The sequence below is a fragment of the Crotalus tigris genome, unplaced genomic scaffold, assembly GCF_016545835.1.
Source record: "Crotalus tigris isolate CLP2741 ecotype Arizona unplaced genomic scaffold, ASM1654583v1 scf7180000018048.2368360, whole genome shotgun sequence".
NCBI lineage: Eukaryota > Metazoa > Chordata > Lepidosauria > Squamata > Viperidae > Crotalus > Crotalus tigris.
This window is the reverse complement of record NW_024096794.1, coordinates 1141293-1162912: the sequence shown is the minus strand read 5'-3', so window position 1 is coordinate 1162912 and position 21620 is coordinate 1141293. Positions and strand designations below refer to the sequence as shown.

The window sequence follows — 21620 nt, the reverse complement described above, 5'->3', positions numbered from 1 at the left end:
AATGGAAGTGCTGGTTTTATTGGATATAAGGCCATTTTCTAATCCCTTTAGAGCTATCATTTCTAAACAACCATGCATAATAATAGCAATAAATTTAGTAAAAGTTGCTTTCAATTGTGACATCATGATCCATAAAGTAATTTGATGTCACATTCCCGGGTCAGGTAATGCTTAAAAGCAGGAAATTAAAAAAAAAAAAGCAAATGTTACAAATGTAGAAAATTCTGCCAAAAATGTCATTACAAACCAAATTAAGGAAGATTGTTCAAGGTTGGAGTTGTGAAGTTCTCCAGATGTCAAGTCAAAATATTTTTTCTTCCATATGACCAATTCTTTCTGGCCAGGAATTCTGGGAGGTGTAGTTTCAACATATTTGATGCATATCAGATTAGAGAAAATCATGCTAGACAGCTGGTAAAAGCCAGAAGAGATTAAATTAAGAGATGCTGTGGTCACAAGTCACTTTAATTTAATATAAGGTCTATATATCAAATATAGACCTTAATGGTTAAAATTAAGCCTTGAACTGTGAGATGAGTAGCAAATAGATTAGACAGACAGACAGACAGACAGACAGAAATAGATGATAGATAGATAGATAGATAGATAGATAGATAGATAGATAGATAGATAGATAGATAGATAGATAGATAGATAGCTAATATATTTGTATATTGAAAGACAGTGTGTACTTCTCTTTAAGTTTATTATCTGTACATAAGTAAGTAACTGATGAAAAGTTTCTTTTTTTAAAAAAAGTAAAAGTTTATAGTTGAGTCAGAGTTTCCAAGGCATGGATTTCCATCTACTTTGGGATTCTCTGGGTCTTCTATATCATCTTAATATTAATGTCATATTTTCACTAAAAAGAAGATGAAAGTGAAGTGTGAATAAGTAAACCTATAGTGTATTTTTTCAATAACCTCTTTGCTGTTAAGCATAAAAATGTGACTGGGATCAAGTGATCTTTAATTTTTCACTGTGCTTCTTTCCACTTGACCACCTCTTTACTATAATCAGTTGCTTCTCTTGCCAAAAGCAGATGATGATGGCGATATTAACATAGTGCCTAATGAAGATACAAGGTTAGACCTAGGTGCAGCAGAAAAGCTTCAGAGATTTCAACCCAAGTACATCTTGAGCAATTTAAGGGAAAGGAAGTAAAACACAGGAGAACTTATTCCAGGCAGGAAAGTAGAGTCATGTATTTGGTTCTCTATGCAATAAACAGAAAAGCCCCTTTTTCCTGTCATGTAAGTTTATTGTTGGTAACTTGGTTTTCTTTTTCTCAGGAACTATTTGAACTAAATGATAATTCTTAGACTATATATTTTGGAGCCAAATTTCCTCATTCCATGATACAGGAATGTATGGGGGGTAGGGTCAAAAAGATCAAGACGGTGGTCACGTCTGCATATTGAAGGCCTCTGTTCTTGATATACTTGCATCATGTCATGCATACATAGTAAAGGGTGGGACTTTAAAAACAGCCATGAGTGCCACCTTGACTTGTCCGACATTTGCCTGCAAACCTCACTACCTTGATGCTGAGTCTGTGGAAATAAAAATATAGTGTTCTCCTTCAGTCTTCTGTCATCCTGTATCCTAGTTTCCTCTTCCCAACTGTATAGTCAGTAAGTGACAAACTCCAAAATTCATCAGAGAGAGAGAGAGAGAGAGAGAGAGAGAGAGACAGACAGACAGACAGACAGACAGACATTAACATTGCAATGAATACTAGTTGAGCTTTATCAAAGTTGACCCAGCCTTCTCCATCCTTTCGAGGTCAGTAAAATGAGGACCCAGATTGTTGGGGGCACTAGGCTGACTGTAAACTGCTTAGAGAGGGCTATAAAGCACTATGAAGCAGTATATAAGTCTAAGAGCTATTCCTATAAGACATCATCAGAGACTGAGATGGTTGTTGGTAAATGTTAGTTTCAGTCTATTTTGTGCTCTACTGTCCAGGGTTTTTGACCATGAACCATGAACCATCTACCTCATCTCTCATCTAAACTACAACTACACATCTACCTCTAACTCTCCTAAATATATTACTAAACAATCCAATTGTTGATTTGAGATCAACTTTGGGATGACTTCTGGAGCTGGCATTCTTATATAAGTTCTCATAACTTCTATATTTAGCCATCTACTTTCTTTCTCTCTCTCTCCATGCCTGCAGAATAGAACAATGTGCCACAATTCATGATTGTGAAAAATAGAGACTTACTAATGTTTCTATTTGTCATGCTTCCTTTAACATCACTGGGCTATCCGCAACAGGTTTTAGGTACATCTTCCCATCTAACTAAGTAAATTTTTTGTTGAGTGGAAACTGAAATCAGACCTTTTCATCCAGAAATCTGTAGCATTTAAATGCATCCCCCTGGGCTACTGTATCTGGTATCACAGCTGGTGCTCTTTTGTATACCAGACGCTCTTCTAAAATGCCAGCTCGGGTCTTATAAAGAGGCAGCAGCAGGAGCAGCAGCAGGCACAGCTCTCCCGCACATTGATCAATTCCTCACCATTTATTATCGGCCTTTATTTGTCTTCTGGTTAATATAGTTATAATAATAACATCAATAAGCATATTAAATATTTATATAAAAAGATAAATACCACGTTCATCCCCATATGTGAAAAACGCCAAGAAAACAATTGGAGTCCAGGGATTTCTTCTGTCTCCTTGCCATGGGGAACTTTGATCCTTTGCAAGTCGTTGGCATTGATCCCTAGCCAGTACTTTTCAGTGCAGATGTTTCAAGGAAAAGCCAAATGCATTTTAGTCTGGGAAGAAATGGCCAAACAGGAGAAGAAAAATAAGAGAAGAAAATGAAAAGATGATGAGATGACTATGAGCTAATAAAGACATTGTTCACTTCTTGAGATCTTTATTGAAAGTCATCACAAAAAACAAAAAAAATGGAAGTGCAAATCCTTCAAAAACAGTATTTCAGAGAAGCAGGTATAGATATGAGATTCTATAGATGGGGGAACTCATCAAATTTGCAGATGACACCAAGCTGGTAGGAATAGCTAACACTCCAGAAGATAGGCTTAAGATACAGAAGGATCTTGACAGACTTGAACATTGGGCCTACGTAACAAAATAAAATTCAATGGTGAAAAAAATAAGATTCTTCATTTAGACAAGAAAAACCAAATGCACAGGTACAGTATAGGTAGTACCCTGCTCAATACTAGTAACTGTGAGAGGGATCTCAGAGTCCTAGTGAACAATCACTTAAATATGAGCCAGCAGTATGCTGCAGCTACCAAAAAAGCCAACACAGTGCTAGGCTGCATTAACAGACGGATAGAATCAAGATCACGTGAAGTGTTAATACCACTTTATAATGCCTTGGTAAGGCCACACTTGGAATACTGCATCCAGTTTTGGTCACCACAATGTAAAAAAAGATATTGAGACAGAGTATAGAGAAGAGCAACAAAGATGATTAGGAGACTGGAGGCTAAAACATATGAAGAACGGTTTCTGGAATTGGATATATCTAGTTTAATGAAGAGAAGGACTAGGGGTGACGTGATATCAATGGTCCAATATCTCAGGGGTTGCCATAAGAGGAGGGAGTCAAGCTATTCTCCTAAGGACCTGAAGGCATGACAAGAAGCAATGGATAGAAACTAATCAAAGAGAGAAGCAACCTAGAATTAAGAAGAATTGTATTATTATTTTCCATATATCATTATACACTTCTTTTTCCAAACTTGCATGGCTGTTTCCAACTCTGTTTTTGCATGTGTATAATGTACCTGCTGAGCTATGGTACATTGGTTCTTTTGGGAAAAAGAGATATGCTTGTGATAGAGTCCCTCACCACCACCACCACCAATGTCCCCTCAACAAAAAGAAAATTATCCAAAGGAAGAAAACTTAGGTGAATCGGGACATTTTAACTTAATGTGTCCAGGGGAGATTCCCCAATCAGTAGCATCACTACTGAAAAAAACCCAGAGGGATTTACATTGCCAGGGAAGCTGAAGACTGCTTTCCACAAAGCAGAACATCCACACACACCCTCAGCTATATCAGAGCTAAAGATGTAAATTTCTCCAAAATTGTCATCTTCAAAGAACATTTTCTTTCATCAAACTGAATAAGAACCAGTTGGGGATGCAGGCAGATCTCTCTGCCTGGCATAACTCTTACAATCTTACTTAGGGCTTTGACTTCTCCCCTTTTAATATTTGAACATTTCAAGCTCTCTCTAAAATGCAGGTTCTGAGTTTCAAATATTCTCACCTTTTGATGAGTGGTTCACTAATAATCATAATATCTTATCATCACAGCCCAATAGCCCTGTATGATCTCATCATTAGGGACTTAGTGTCCAGCCTTTTAAACGTTAGACTACAGTATTTAAAATATATTGTTCAACTTTAGGCATACCATCTCCTCTTGCTATTCAGATTAATGTGATTGTACAACATTCAGAAAACATAATTTCCTCATCCTAAGCAACAGACAGCCGAGTTGTATGTCCCCAGTTTATTTGTCCTGTTGTCCCATTTATATTCTTCCACTTTAAATGAAAAAGAGGAATGTGATTAACCAATAAACCATAATTCCTTCAAAAGGCTTCCCGAGCCTCCAGTCGAGAAAATGGCATTTTCTTGATTCCTGTTCCTTCCTTGATTGTTGTAGACATGAAACTTTCTGCAAAGGATTTGCATTGTTTCAGTTTGCTTGGTGGTGAGAATTTTAAAGCATGCATATTTTTTGTTTTCCAGATGCTGCTTCACTTCCTTTTGTTCTTTGCCTTCTTCATACAGGCATTAGAATTCATTTTCTGGATAATTTGCTCCATTACTGGCTGTGCTGCCATATTTTTTGCCTAGAAGGTTGTAATTAGGATGATTAGATAAGATCAGAACATCGAATGATCCCTGATTTCCTGGCATTTCTTTGCTAAATTGATTATTATCCATGATGTGAGCCAGAAATGCTAGGGATTCTTGGGTGGATAATGAAGAAAATGTAAGTCTCCGTCATTTAAAGAGTGCAATGTCTGGCATTTATCCAGCTTGAAGGAGGGAGGGAGGGAGAGAGGGAAAGACAGAGAGGGAGGGAGGGAGGGAGGGAGGGAGGGAGGGAGGGAGGGAGGGAGGGAGAGGGAGAGAGAGAGAGATGTCCATTAAAATTCAATTCCTGTGTTCCAAAGATTTGTTCCAAAATAGTTTTCAGGATTATTTCTTAAAGCTTGAGATGTGGATAGGATTATTTTATTGAACTGACCTAGTGCTTCCCATTCAAACTGATGGAAATGGTCCTGCAAGAAGCATTGCTAACATAAAATTGTTCTTGTTAAAACTCATCAGAGCTACACCAGCAGTCTCATTATAAAAGCCAAATTATGACTTTGTTTATTTGTTGGTTTGTTTTTTTTTCGTTTGGATTTATTTGACCAATGATTCTAGGTGGCTTATATCTAAAAAGTAAAGAAAGAGAAAAGGAAAAAAAAAACCATGCATGTCCAGAACAAATTAGCTAATACATTTAAAAAAAAAAAAACCTAACATTGCCTCAACAACCACCCTATGCCCAGCCTGGGAACAAAGCCAGGTTTTCACTGATTTGTGGAACAGCTACAGGATAATAGCCATATGGATCTTCATCAGCATTGCACACTTCTAAACCTCCTCCAGTTTGTTAACAGCTCTGGTTGCCTTACCAGTTTAGCTAGATCTCTATCTGATGTCCATTTTCATATAGGTATCAGATGTTAAAGAAGACTGAAAATGAAGAGAATAACCTTTTACCCATTTTGCCAAAGACCAACTTCTTCTAGTGGTGGGAGAACAGATTTCATCCAGATAGTGCATTACTGAACATAAAGGATGAGCAAACTTTCATTGGCTGTGAATCAGGCTTAATGGTTTGGAGAGATGTGAGAGCCACAGTGCCCAAGGCAACGCATAAAGTAGGGCCCATGTTGTACATGAATGAAATTGTGTCAGGAGAAATATGGGGGGGGAGGTAGCAGGGAAAAGTAGGGAATTTAACAGATAGTTTTTGTGTGTTTGTTCCCCTCCCTAAGAACAGGAAACTGAAATCTAGTAGTTCAGGTAGAAAAGGCTCCATGGTTCAGAAAAGCAGTTTATTTCAAATGGAGCCTGAAAATGCCCATTCCTATGGTTCATGAGATAACTGTTGTGCTTATTATATGTGTATAATGCATGCATGCACATTTAATTAAGGCAATGTTGGAACAGGCCAGGCTAGCTCTGTTGCTAGCCTGGTCCCAATATGGAATATGTATAAACTCAGATATCGGCAGAAGAAAATATTCACAGCACACCAGAACTCAAATATTTGGGTGTTAGCCCACCCCTCCTACAATACCCTTTTGGAGCTGATTAATATGTTTTTTGATTTACAGAGTTAAATATGGCAATTCCAATTTATTTTATTTGGGTTCTATTAGAATGTGTAGCCATGAAAATGCAGTGTGTAGTCACATTTTTGTGGTAAAACAGAACCTGCTTGCTGTGTAATATTGCTGCCTGCCTCTTCAGAACAGTAGTCTGGTGAATAATGTGAAGTGAATCTTTTACTTCTTAGCTGTTAGGGACAGTAGTTGATTCTAGAGTGGAATGGTTTAAATTAGGGATGTAAATCACCAAACTTAAAACTTCTGGTTTAAAGCATATTACTCAGATTTTCCATTTAAGGAAAAATCAGCCTATCCATAATGCAAAGCAAGTGAAATCATAATTGGCCATGTGTCCAGTGTCACAGAGCCAGGCTAACCTGTTTCTCCTTCCTTCAAGTTACACTCCTCAGATGGCCAAAATTGACTATGTTCTTTGGTTTAACACTAATAGTTCATTCTGCAGATATATGCTTCTATTACCACAATGAAGTTAAATTATACTTATCAGCATCCATTCACACACCAACAAACACCCATAACATTCTTCCTATGTAAAAAACATTTTTTAAACAACCTAAGACACATAGTCTAAGAATAGTATGGGTTTAAGCAGAGTTTTTTAATTTTGTTTAGACTTCTTTCTTTAATCATTAATTTTGGATATTACAGAGACAAGTTTTGATGGCAGTCATCCTAAAGAGACCAATGAAATATCTGGATTTTATGTGTTTTTAGCATGTCTTGAATGACTAGTAATTTACAATAGATCAAAAAGTATATGGAATTTAGAGATTTAAGGGAGAAAGGACAAACTGATTTCTAGGGGAAGCATTGTCTTGTAATTAAAAGTGCTGCTCAAAGTGGCATGTCTTCCTCTACTTTACCTTCATAAGTAATTCTGTGAGAGGGGCTCCACTACAACATCTAATAATCTCATGGCCTAAGTGGAGTTTGAAGTTTCAAACTGGATGTGTCCAACCACAGGCCAACCATTATGCTACTATATAGCACTTACCATTAGCAAACAGCAATTGCACAGCCATTTTCTAAAAAGTTCTGTTGCGAATGCCATTCTAGTTGTCTTCCCATTAGACTAGTTCTTCCTGATTTCATATATATATATATATATATATATATATATATATATATATATATATATATATATATATATATCCTTAATGGTTATAAAAATATGAATCCCGGGCATATTTGTTCAATGATGCAATCTTCGATCTCCGGGAAGAGTATACTCCAGTTATTTATTGTTAAAACAACATTTAAAACAATAAAAACAGTTATATACAAGATTAAAACAGCTTTTGCTGGTCCTCTGCCAGCGTCCTCAGAGTGGGGCTTAGGGGGTGGGAAGTTCTTTTTATCCCCTTGCTGATCCAATTGCCTACTCATTGCCCTCGTGACAGGGCCACCCTTCCTGATTGCCTGTGACTGCCTTAACTGTTCCGCCCTCTCTTTTTTGCACTCTAACATTGTATTTTTCTGCTCCGTCATCCTTGTGCTGTCTCCTCCTCCCTGCGCAGTTATCATTAACACACTCCTCAATCCCTCCTCTCTGCCCAATGCAATATGCCTCCTCCGATTCGGCAATACACGAGTCCTGTTGGGCTGCTGGTCCGCCTGCCGTTTTTGCATTCCATTGCCAGTTCTTATCTCATCTCCTCCTCCAACTCCCTAACCTGCCGATTCATACACCCTTTGTTGTCCATTCCTGTCATCCTTCCCCCCCTTCCTTCAACCCTCCCACCTGTTGATTAACATATTGCTCCTGCCTTTCATCAACCATTCCTATTGATGTTCTCTTCCTCAATGTATATAACCCCCCCAAACACATCTTAGATCTGACCAACCACTGCCTATCCAACACATACTTCATCTATAATGGACAAAAATACAAACAAACAGAAGGAGCACCCATGGGATCACCCCTCTCACCTGTCATTGCCAACCTCTACATGGAACACTTTGAAACCCAAGCTCTAGAAAAATCGGATCACAAACCCAAACTCTGGCTCAGATACGTAGACGACACCTTCATAATCTGGCCACATGGGAAAGAAAAACTGGACAACTTCCTCACACACCTCAACAGCCTACACCCCAAAATACAGTTCACCATGGAAACAGAAACTAACAACCAACTTCCCTTCCTGGATGTCTCAGTCTACAAGAAATCCAATGGCTCCCTAGGACACACCATCTACCAGAAGAAAACACACACAAACCGCTATCTGCACGCTCTCTCACACCACCACCCAGCACAGATCAACTCTGTAGCCAAGACACTCATCTCCAGAACAAAACGCTTAGCTGACGAACAACACCTAAAACCCGAACTACACACTCTCACCAATGTACTAACATCCAATGGATTCCATAGAAATAAGATTACAAACCTAATCCAAAAAGAAACCCCCACTAAAATCCAAGACAAAGAACAAGAAAACGGCAAAGCCTCCTCCCATACATAAAAGGCACCACAGACAGAATCAGTAAGATCCTCCATAAACACAACATCAAAACAGCATTCTGCACAAACAGAAAAATATCCACCATCCTTAGAAATCCCAAAGATAAAATTGAATTAGAAAATCAAGGAGTATACGAAATCCCATGCACCACTTGTCCCACCACATACATTGGACAAACCAACAGAAGAATAAGTGCACGCATTGAAGAACATAAGAACTCAGTCAAAAAAGAGGAACCAACATCTTCCCTGGTCCAACACCTTAAAGCCACAGGACATGAAATTGACTTTAAAAATACCAGAACCATTGCCAAAAGTGAACATTTTAATAACAGAATAATCAGAGAAGCCATCGAGATAGAAAAACGCCCACACAGCATGAACAAGCGAGATGATACCTCCCGCCTACCAGCCATTTGGAAACCCGCCCTTATTGACAAACGACTCCCTAACACAAAAAATGATACCAGACCCACACTCACAAAAACCACACAGGATGTCACCACCACACATCCACGCAAAAAACAAACCCAAAGCCACACCGATGACGAGGCACGACCACAAACCAGAAGCCAGACCACAGCTGCATCATTAGCCACTTTAAACCCCTCCAATCCATACATGAAGCAAACTGACACCCTCCATGAAGAGGAGACACGACCACGAACGCGAAGCCAGAAAATAGCAAGGCAGCCCAAAATCTTAAACCCCTCTGCAACTCAGACTAACCTGAGCACAACCAAACAGAACACTCCCCCAGCCAATCAGAGCACAGCCAAGCCCCTAACCATTCAGAACACACCTCCACCCAATCAGAACACAGCCAAGCTCCCACCCAATCAGTTCATACCCCACTGGCAGTTAAAAGGAATAAACAGCTAAGACCACACATTGCTGCTCAAAGCACGAAGCTGAAAGCACCAGCCTGAAGATGACGAATGGGACTTCGTCGAAACGTCGCCAAGACACTTCCAATTTTACGCGGGAGAAAACCCGAACAACCAAAGACCTACATATATATATATATATATATATATATATATATATATATATATATATATATATATATACAGGAAGTTTTTCAGACAGATGTCTAATTGATTACACCTTGATATTTTTTAACTGCTATACTGCAGTTTTACTTTTTACAATCTCTTTTGCCTTGCAGCTCCCAACTAGGGGCATTAAGCAGGCTCAAGTCGCAACTGTGAAACATTACAAATCCAAATTTCTTTTTCTGACAAAGAATTAAAGAATTAAATTGGGAGACTAAGATGGCCATTTCGAGCTCATTCTGGTCTCTTCAATTAGCCACACCCTTTATGGGATTCAAACCTGGGCAGTTTACATACTAGGCAGTGATTTAACCACCAAGCCACAGGCTCTCCTCCCTCTTTGCCAGCTGTATATGTATATGTATATATATAATTATGAGCTCAGTAACTTAATAGTATCTGTTTCCTTCAAAAGCCAGGCTGTGAATCTCTCAAGCAGTATATTCACAACCTTACAATTGGAAGTTGTCTTCTATGCAAAATTTGTATAGCTTTGGCCCATCCTAGCACATTTCCCATGGTGATCGTTTGGAAATCAATTAAATAAACATTCATTTCAGAAAACAATATGTGTAGACAAGAGCTTGCTCATTGGAGCTAGCTCTTTGATAAGGTCTGCCAGACCAGAAGCCTATTAAACACATATTTTATTAGCTTTAATGCTCCTTAGATGCCTATTATAGAGGTGTATGCTGCAAGATGATTCTGGGAGAGAATTTCTACAGGGAGTGTTAACTGAACTTGAATTCATATTCATTGAGTTGGAAATGGTAATGTAGACCATTGAATCTAACCCTCTGCTCAGTGAATAGATTTCTATTTACCCTATTTGTGTTTAGTAAGTGACAGAGATAGTATAGGTGGTACCTTGCTCAATAGTAGCAACTGTGAGAGAGATCTTGGAGTCCTACTGGACAATCACTTAAATATGAGCTAGCAGTGTGCTGCAGCTGCCAAAAAAGTCAACACAATGCTAGGCTGCATTAACAGAGGGATAGAATCAAGATCACGTGAAGTGTTAATACTACTTTACAACATCTTGGTAAGACCACATTTGGAATACTGCATCCAGTTTTGGTCACCACAATGTAAAAAAAGATATTAAGACAGAGTATAAAGAAGAGCAACAAAGATGATCAGGGGACTGGAGGCTAAAACATATAAGGAACAGTTGGTGGAATTGGGAATGTCTAGTCTAATGAAGAGAAGGATGAGGGGTGACATGATAGCAGTGTTTCAATACCTCAGGGGCTGCCACAAAGAAGAGGGAGTCAAACTATTCTCCAAAGCACCTGAAGGCAGGACAAGAAGCAATGGATGGAAACTAACCAAAGAGAGAAGCAACCTAGAACTAAGGAGAAATTTTCTGACATAGAACAATTAATCAATGGAACAACCTGCCTCCAGAAGATGTGAATGCTCCAACACTGGAGGTTTTTAAGAAGAGACTGGACAGCCATTTGTCTGAAATGGTATAGGGTTTCTGGCCTGAGCAAGGGGTTGGACTAGATGACCTTCAAGATCCCTTCCAACTTTATTATTATTACTATTATTGTTGTTGTTGTTGTTACATGGCTGCAGTTGAGTTTAGTTTGCAGTTTGGTTTGCAAATAGTTCAGTGTCAATCTTCAATGCTGCATTTCTTCAATCTATGTCACAATTTGTTTCCCATGGTGGCAAAAGTCTCAAGAATAATTATAACCAAGGTTGTCTGGATGTAGATATTGTAGTCTAAGACACTCGAACCATACCAGATCAGGGGTCCTGATAGTAATAAAGGACAGCAACATGTTCATTTCTTTAGATCTTCCTTATCAGCATAAGAAAAATGAGGAGGAAAGAATGGAGACATAGATTAACTGGGATATTACTTACTGAATGTCTAAAGAGCATCCTTGTTGGGATAAGATTAACCAGGAATTAACTAGAATTCTTCAGGGAAATAATGCACAAGACATTTAAATTATATCTCTACTCCAAGATTGCAATAATGAAAGATATATAGATTGTTAATAGCCCATACTCACATCTTGTGCATTCAGTGAAAGAACCAATGTGCAAGATCTAATATAGATGCAAATGTCAATTGATCCCTGTGACAAAAGGATTGCTGCAAAGAAGCAGTATGACTGCAGTCTTTCATGCCATTCCCTTACAGGATCCTTAAATCTCCTGGTTCATGTGAAGAATAAGCAACCCACTCAAGCCTTGTCACTCAAAGGCGACAAAGGAAATATGTGGCAGCAAGTACATGTACCCATCAATCCTGCAGGACCTTTCCAGGTAAGCAGATCCTATAATACCTGCTATTATGTCTTTGATTTATTTATACCAAACCTTAAGGCAAAGATGTTGAATGGTGAAATGTGCAACAACACAACTTCAACAAAAACCGAATACCTCTTTCTGGCCTCCGATCATAAAGAAGCTTAGGAGGCATGCCTCTCCCCCCCCCCCAAACTCCATGCTTCATAACAAGACTTAATGTTGTTGTTGTTGTTAATTGCGAAGTCGTGTCTGACCCATCGCGACCCCATGGACAATGTTCCTCCAGGTCTTCCTGTCCTCTACCATCTTCTGGAGTCCATTTAAGTTCACACCTACTGCTTCAGTGACTCCATCCAGCCATCTCATTCTCTGTCGTCCCCTTCTTCTATTGCCCTCAATCTTTCCCAGCATTAGGCCCTTCTCCAGTGAGTCCTTCCTTCTCATTAGGTGGCCAAAGTATTTGAGTTTCAACTTCAGGATCTGGCCTTCTAAAGAGCAGTCGGGGTTGATCTCTTCTAGGACTGACCGGTTTGAACGCCTTGCAGTCCAAGGGACTCGCAGGAGTCTTCTCCAGCACCATAGTTCAAAGGCCTCATTCTTTGGCGCTCAGCCTTTCTTATGGTCCAACTTTCACAGCCATACATTGCAACTGGGAAAACCATGGCCTGGACTATACGCACTTTTGTTGGCAGGGTGATGTCTCTGCTTTTTAGTATGCTGTCTAGATTTGCCATAGCTTTCCTCCCCAGGAGCAAGCGTCTTTTAATTTCTTGGCTGCAGTCCCCATCTGAGGTGATCTTGGAGCCCAGAAAAATAAAATCTGTCACTACCTCCATTTCTTCCCCATCTATTTGCCAGGAATTGAGAGGGCCGGATGCCATGATTTTGGTTTTCTTAATGTTGAGTTTCAAGCCAACTTTTGCACTCTCCTTCTTCACCCGCATCAAGAGGCTCTTTAGTTCCTCTTCACTTTCTGCCATTAGAGTGGTATCATCTGCATATCTTAGGTTGTTGATATTTCTCCCGGCAATCTTAATTCCAACTTTTGATTCATCTAGCCCTGCCTTTCTCATGATGTTCTCTGCATATAAGTTAAATAGGCAGGGCGACAGTATACAGCCTTGCCGGACTCCTTTTCCAATTTTGAACCAATCAGTGGTTCCGTGTCCAGTTCTCACTGTTGCTTCTTGACCCGCATATAGGTTTCTCAAGAGACAAATGAGATGGTCTGGTACTCCCATCTCTTTAAGAACTTGCCACAATTTGTTGTGATCCACACAATCAAAGGCTTTTGCATAGTCAATGAAGCAGAAGTAGATGTTTTTCTGGAACTCCCTAGCTTTCTCCATGATCCAGCGTATGTTGGCAATTTGATCTCTAGTTCCTCTGCCTCTTCGAAATCCTGCCTGTACTTCTGGTAGTTCTCGATCTACATACTGCTGGAGTCTAGCTTGTAGGATTTTAAGCATAACTTTACTAGCATGTGAAATGAGTGCAATGGTGCGATAGTTTGAACATTCTTTGACATTGCCTTTCTTTGGAATTGGAATGTAAACTGACCTTTTCCAATCCTGTGGCCACTGTTGAGTTTTCCAAATTTGCTGGCAAATTGAGTGTAGCACTTTTACTGCATCGTCTTTTAAGATTTTGAATAGCTCAGCTGGAATACTGTCACCTCCACTAGCTTTGTTGTTGCTCAGATTTTCTAAGGCCCATTTCACTTCACATTCTAGGATGTCTGGTTCGAGGTCAGTGACCATCTCATTGTGGTTATCTGGGGTTAAGCTCATTCTTGTATAGTTCTTCTGTGTAGTTTTGCCATCTCTTCTTAATCTCTTCTGCCTCTGTTAGGTCCCTGCCATTTTGGTCCTTTATCATGCCCATCTTTGCATGAAACGTTCCCTTCATATCTCCAATTTTCTTGAAGAGATCTCTGGTCCTCCCTATTCTGTTGTTTTCTTCTATTTCTTTGCACTGTTCATTTAAGAAGGCATTCTTATCTCTTCTAGCTATTCTCTGGAATTCTGCATTCAATTGGGTGTATCTTTCTCTTTCTCCTTTGCCTTTTGCTTCCCTTCTTTCCTCAGCTATTTGCAAAGCTTCCTCAGACAGCCATTTTGCTTTCTTGCATTTCTTTTTCTTTGGATGGTTTTAGTTGCTACCTCTTGTACAATGTTGCGAACTTCCATCCATAGTTCTTCAGGCACTCTGTCTATCAGATCTAATTCCTTAAATCTATTTGTCACCTCTACTGTATATTCATCAGGAATATGATTTAGTTCATACCTGAGTGGCCTAGTGCTTTTCCCTACTTTTTTCAATTTAAGCCTAAATTTTGCAACGAGAAGCTCATGATCTGAGCCACAGTCAGCTCCTGGTCTTGTTTTTACTGACTGTATAGAGCTTCTCCATCTTTGGCTGCAGAGCACATAGTCAATCTGATTTCTATGTTGACCGTCTGGTGATGTCCATGTGTAGAGCCGTCTCTTGGGTTGTTGGAAAAGAGTGTTTGTTATGACCATCGTATTCTCTTGACAAAATTCTATTAGCCTGTGCCCTGCTTCATTTTGTACTCCAAGGCCAAACTTGCCTGTTATTCGGTTATCTTTTGGCTTCCTACCTTAGCATTCCAATCCCCTATGATGATAAGGACATCATTTTTTGGTGTTAATTCTATAAGGTGCTGTAGGGCTTCATAGAACCGGTCAATTTCATCCTCTTCAGCACCAGTGGTTGGGGCATAGATTTGGATTATTGTGATATTGAATGGTTTGCCTTGGATTCGAATTGAGATCATTCTGTCATTTTGGGGATTGTATCCCAGTATTGCTTTTCCTATTCTTTTATTGACTATGAAGGCTACTCCATTTCTTCTGAGGGATTCTTGCCCACAGTAGTATACCTGATGGTCATCTGAGTTAAATTCACCCATTCCTGTCCATTTTAGTTCGCTGATTCCTAAGATGTCGATGTTCAGTCTTGTCATCTCTTTTTTGACTACGTCTAGCTTGCCTTGATTCATGGATCTTACATTCCAGGTTCCTATGGAGAAAAAATCTTTACAGCATCGGACTTTCCTTTCACCACCAGATATATCCACAGCTGAGCGTCCTTTCGGCTTTGGCCCAGTCGCTTCATTCTTTCTGGCGCTACTAGTACTAGCCCTCTGCTCTTCCCCAGTAGCATATTGGACACCTTCCGACCTGAGGGGCTCATCTTCCAGCGTCATATCTTTTTGCCTTTTAGTACTGTCCATGGGGTTTTCATGGCAAAGATACTGGAGTGGTTTGCCATTTCCTTCTCCAGTGGATCACATTTTGTCAGAACTCTCTACTATGACCTGTCCGTCTTGGGTGGCCCTACACGGCATAGCTTATAGCTTCATTGAGTTACACAAGCCCCTTCGCCATGACAAGGCAGTAATCCATAAAGGGGACAAGACTTAATACATCAGCATTAAGGCTACACCCAGTTTCCCATATTAGAACTCACGCAACGATGACAAAGTCCAAGTAGCTGTTCAAGCCACATATTAATGCTGAACAAGACTTAATACATCAGCATTAACATGTGGCTTTTAGTACTGTCCATGGGGTTTTCATGGCAAAGATACTGGAGTGGTTTGCCATTTCCTTCTCCAGTGGATCACATTTTGTCAGAACTCTCTGCTATAACCTGTCCATCTTGGGTGGCCCTGCACGGCATAGCTTATAGCTTCATTGAGTTACGCAAGCCCCTTCGCCACGACAAGGCAGTAATCCATAAAGGGGGCAGTAATCCATAAAGGCTGAGCACAAAAGAATTGAGGCCTTTGAACTATGGTGCTGGAGAAGACTCCTGCGAGTCCCTTGGACTGCAAGGCATTCAAACCGGTCAGTCCTAGAAGAGATCAACCCCGACTGCTCTTTAGAAGGCCAGATCCTGAAGTTGAAACTCAAGTACTTTGGCCACCTAATGAGAAGGAAGGATTCACTGGAGAAGAGCCTAATGCTGGGAAAGATTGAGGGCAATAGAAGAAGGGGACGACAGAGAATGAGATGGCTGGATGGAGTCACTGAAGCAGTAGGTGTGAATTTAAATGGACTCCAGAAGATGGTAGAGGACAGGAAGACCTGAAGGAATGTTGTCCATGGGGTCGCGATGGGTCGGACACGACTTCGCAATTAACAACAACAACAACATGTGGCTTGAACAGCTACTTGGACTTTGTCATCGTTGCATGAGTTCTAATATGGGAAACTGGGTGTAGCTGCTACTTCCTTGTGGTAGTATGGGCTATGTGGCTAGGAGTTCCTGGTGCAAATCATGGCCCAGTCAGAAAGTTCACATTATAATCTCCCACCTGCTCAATAGGAGAGCACTACAGTATTTCTGCTTTCATGTGAGAAAAAAGATATGGGAAAGGCTGTATCGAAGTGGTACAGTTGTTATGCATGAAGAAGTCATGAGTGCAATTCTTAACTAGATACATAGATATAGAAATAGAGTTCATATCTGGAACTCTAGTGAGCCATTGGCTGTGCAGAGCTAGATTTCATAAGGATAAAGCAGCTTCCTACCATGACCTCTTATGGTAATGAAAAACATACAAGTGATCCTGGTACCAGAGTATTTCTATAAGAATGTTCTTGACTTGAGGCTCAGCTGGTGGGAATGTATGCAAGGATGATGCGGTGCTTATTGTTAAGATGACCACCACTCAGCTGCAAGTGTCTCTGCTCTAATAAACAGCAGCTGGTTACATGAGGAAACTTGCAACACAGTGATGCCATGTTTTATAACCATATTACTAGACATTTTCAGAAATGAAAAATGTGAAGGAAACTCAGAACTATTACTTCTGATTCATTGCAATGTCATGTGTCAGCTGTGGAATCATCCAGGGTAGCAAATCTCTTCTAATGTACGCAGTGTTATCTGTTAAATAGAAATGTTCAGATCCATACTGTGTTTCTGTCAATGCTACTGTATAAACAGTCTTGAAAAATGTGATGTCCTATGTGCCATTTATTTGTATGGGCTCCATGCTTGCTTTTGCATGTTCAATAGCATCTTGACCCATAACTATTTTGGAGTAAAACTTTGAGAGCCAGATTGGTCTAGTGGTCCAGCTAGAAACCAGGAGACTCTTGAGTTCTAGTCCCACTGTAGACGTGAAAGCTGGCTGGGTGACTTTGGAACCAGCACTCACTCTCAGCCTACAACATCATGCTTGAGTGACAAGCCAGTTAGTCAACTCCTGTGACAATCAATAGATCAACTCTCTGTTGATCTGAGAAGGGGGAAAAAAACCTGTACATGGGGGGGGGGGGGACTGGGTAAGAGGTAAAGCTGTACAGCTAGATAAATCTTACCTCCTGTACGTAGGTGTGTATTAAAGGTTATTGTGGAAATCTTGTATAATTTCATGAAAGATTCTGTGATGGTGTGTTGAATCTATGCAAAATTTAACCACTATGCATTGATTTTCTGTGCTGTTTGTGAGCAGTGAAACAGTTGCACACTGTGATTCTACAAAGATGATTTATAAGTGCTATTCCACCTCTAGGAATTTCAAATGTTTATTTTATTTTGGAAGCATATGAGGCATGTATAAATTGCATAAAAGTTTATGTTTACTATTAAGAACTAGACATGTTTATGATTGTTCTTTCATTATATAGATGAAAACCCAGATATGGTCTTTTAAAAGCAGAGTTATGGTTGCAAATTGGCAAAGAAATAGAATTTTTGTTCATATAAAGTTGCACAAAAACATATTTACTTAGCATTATTGGGTAAATGAACTCTGTTTATGTTCAGATTTTGTGTGAACTGTTTGATTTAATATTGGTACCTTGAAATTCAGACTCTAAACTCCCAGAATATAAAGCAAATTCTACCATTTTTTGTTATATCAACAGTGCTGCTTTTCAACAAAAAAACCCCAAAATCTTAGCAAACCAGTTCTCAGGGATCTTTTTCAGGTCTGTAAATATTGGACAAGTATAAAACTGATATGCATCTGCAAAATAAATAGAACTATATTGGGGAATGAAGAGAGTCATACATATCCATTTATTATTCTGAGCTTGTGCGTGTGTGTGTGTGTGTGTGTGTGTGTGTGTGTGTGTGTTAAAATCCACAGGTATTTATTCCCTGAGAGTTTTATTGCAAATTTTATTCCTGGCATCTTATTGTCTTTGGTGAATGATTCCTTAAGCTGCTTGTACTGGGCGAGGTTGTGAGCATTTGGGTTGGCATTTTTTTTCTTAGCACTAAAGTGTGCAGTATACTTTGGGGTGCCATAAAACAATGATCTAGTTACTTGTAAGCCTGTTGCTTATTGCTTGTAGTTCAACTATTGCTGTGTGCTTAATGACAACTGGGATGGACAACTAATTTGTTACCATTCAGTTGGTATGAGCTTATTCCAGCTTGTTGACTCACAGCCTGGGGATGGTCATTCCTTTTGCAGAAGTGTCTCTGAATAGGTTGGACCGCAGAGGAGCATAAAAAGCAATACTACTCTCTCTCTCTGTGTGTGTGTGTGTGTGTGTGTGTGTGTGTGTGTGTGAGAGAGAGAGAGAGAGAGAGAGAGAGAGAGAGAGAGAGAGAGAGATAGATTCATTTCCATTAAAGGAGGTGTCATGAGGCTTATATAATCAACATTTTCCTCCCTTCTATCCAGTTCGTTTCTTCTTCATCAGACTATGAGAACTGAAGAAAAACTGGAACTTTTCCAAGTACTTAGTGACTAAAATGTAACACCAGGCTCTATATAACTAATATATACAAGGAGAAGCCGTTTTGCTGGGAAGAATTATGGTTAAGGCCATATACACGCTTACCTGGCCTTAAGTACCATTTAATTCAGTAAGACTTTCCTCTAAATAGCTACACGTAGGATTGCACTGTAAAAATAACTGGTAATAACTGAAAGCTATGTACGGATTTTTTCATACATGAATATTCCTTTGCAGAATTAATATATAGAGATAACACACTGCCTCAGAGAAATTCCAGACAATGAACTGGAAAATTCATAAAAGAGTAAAACAGAGAGGAAATAGTATTATATTATAATCACATACAATATGTGGCCAGTATGTTGCCAGCCAGGTTCCATGTAGCCAATCTAATAGCAATCAGTGTGTTAGCTAGGGGAAAATATTGCATTTTCCCAAGAACAATATATTGATCTCAGGGAATGGAATATTCTTACAACAGAAATGCTGCCTTACAGAAAAACAAAACAGGACAGAAAATTGGAAACAAATATGCATTTAGAGTATGCATACGCAGATAAAGTCCTTTTTCTATGGAAAACAGAGCAGCTGAGCATGAAAAATCTGCCCTTTGCTCTCCACACATAAATATACACATGTGATATCATTGCCACTAGAAATGCTGGAGCAATCTCTTTTCTACCTGAACTGATCTGCTTCTTCTAGAACTTAGCAGTCAGATGGATTTTTCACTTCCCTTAACATTACATGGGAGTTTTGTGGCTCAGGAAAAAAAAATCAGAAAGTATTTAAACTATGCATTTGAGGATAAAGTGAATGCATCACACTTGTTTTCTAACATGTTCAAAAGATACGTACTGAAATAGTTGTAAGCACCAAGGTTGCATAGATTTTTAGAAACTCAGCCTTGCAGAATGGGCAAGGAATAGAATGGAATTACCGATTAACATTTGCAAATGCCCACCCCCACCACACTTGCCTTAGGTAAAATAAAAGAGAGGTTGGTTGGGGGCAAATGAAATTTCACAGCCTGTGTACACAAATCTCCATCTGGTCTTTATTCTGTAAATCTCCTATCACAGTATTCAGCAAATAGGAAGGCAGCAACACTGAATATCCACTGAGTATGCGAACAGTGTGAGGAGGATTTATATCATCGGAAGACAGGTAATGGCAGGCTTGTAGTCTTCGCTTGCATAATGGGACATGAATGCAGAGGTTGGCTCTACTCCTGAGGGAATGGGAGGTGAATGGGCCTCTGCCCTTGCTGCCTGTAAAGTGTTGTAACCATGGGAACAGCACGGGTGGCACGGGCTAATGAAGCTGTAACTGTCAAGCTCAGAGAATGAAGGAGCCCCCTGTGATTCCAAAGTCAGGAGTACAGGGGGAGAAGGATAGCTCTGGCCTTCATAGCAGCGAGTTATGGCGATTTTGGCACCCAAGCTGATAATGCAGTTCATTTTGTCCCTTAATCCGCTCTTGGGATGGCCTCCCTCATATTAAAGTAGGGACAAAAGGCAAAAGAGCAGTGACCCGTTCTAATAAGAGAAGTCACTGCTGCCCTGTGGCTTTATCCTATTCTCCCAAATCTTAAAACCCATTTACATTGGCCATGAAAGACACACAGAGCTGGATTTCATGGCAAAATAGAGGTTCTGTGTCAAGCTGTAGATATATGATCTAATGTATGTTACAGAAATGAAGCCAAAATGTGTGAACGAGGCAATCTAGCCCTGCAGAATGGAAGGTTGGGTATTACCATGCCTTTGCTGTGACTGCAGATTGAACAAGCCATCTACTCTGACACCCAGTTTACCTTCCCACACCTCAGGCAAACAGAATGCACTTCCACATAGGGGAGATGGTGTCTGTCATGGACACTCCTGTAGATAGAAAGAAGGGATTGGTCTTTTTGAAAAAAGACAGAAGTTATTGGCGCAACTCTGGAAAGATGTAGGATTTAAGATCACTCCACACAGTCTTTGTTTAAATCCAGATAATTTGAGGAAAAGGAAACATCTGCTTCAATAGCCTTCTAGAAACAGGCCAGGGAATTGTATGGCATTTAATTTCTGGTTCTTTGTATTGCACTAATTACCTTGTCTTTCTCTGTGCAAGGTAGTGAATTCTGTGTGATTTCATTTTTTTAATCTTATCTTTTTTATCATTCTTCAGGTTGGGCATGAAGATATTCATTTTCTATATAATGTTTGTGCAGTTCGTAAGATTCAGTTGCAGCATCTCCCATCGGACAGGGAGAATCTGCTGTTTGTAGCAGACTAGTGCCATCTTCCAATTTCTTTGGAAATGTTCTTGTTTAGTTGGCAACTGTATCAGAATAGTTCTATAATTTACCTTTATCAATAATAAAGGTAAAACATTGACTATGTTTTAACATATCAAGTTAAAAGGGAGTCTGCATTTTATTATTACTTTTTAAATAAAGTTTTATTTATTTGTCTATCTCCCAAGGAGGGGAGAAAGACCACAATCATATACCTCCATGTTACACAATCAGGAGATTGCAATATTGAAATTCTTTTGCTTTTTGTTTTTTCACCTTTTAATTGGCAGAACATTGTGAGATAGTTCATGGGGTGGATATCAGGGGAAATTGTCCTGGGATTAGTCAGTGACGCAGGGAACTATCAAGCTTCTGCTCCAGTGCAGAGACAGGGCCAGG

At 39.6% G+C, this 21620-nt stretch overlaps 1 protein-coding gene across 3 annotated transcripts in view; it reads left to right on the top strand.

Moving 5' to 3' along the window:
• The window catches only part of MDGA1 (MAM domain containing glycosylphosphatidylinositol anchor 1), a 335448-nt gene that overhangs the window by 301687 nt on the left and 12141 nt on the right, over positions 1-21620 (top strand). For 2 of the 3 annotated variants that reach the window (XM_039347052.1, XM_039347051.1), the window contains exon 15: positions 12100-12224. The exons of the other annotated variant lie outside the window; for it this stretch is intronic. In XM_039347052.1, coding sequence (XP_039202986.1) covers positions 12100-12224 — 125 coding nt within the window. The remainder of the gene's footprint in view (positions 1-12099; positions 12225-21620) is intronic. 3 annotated transcript variants of the gene reach the window in all.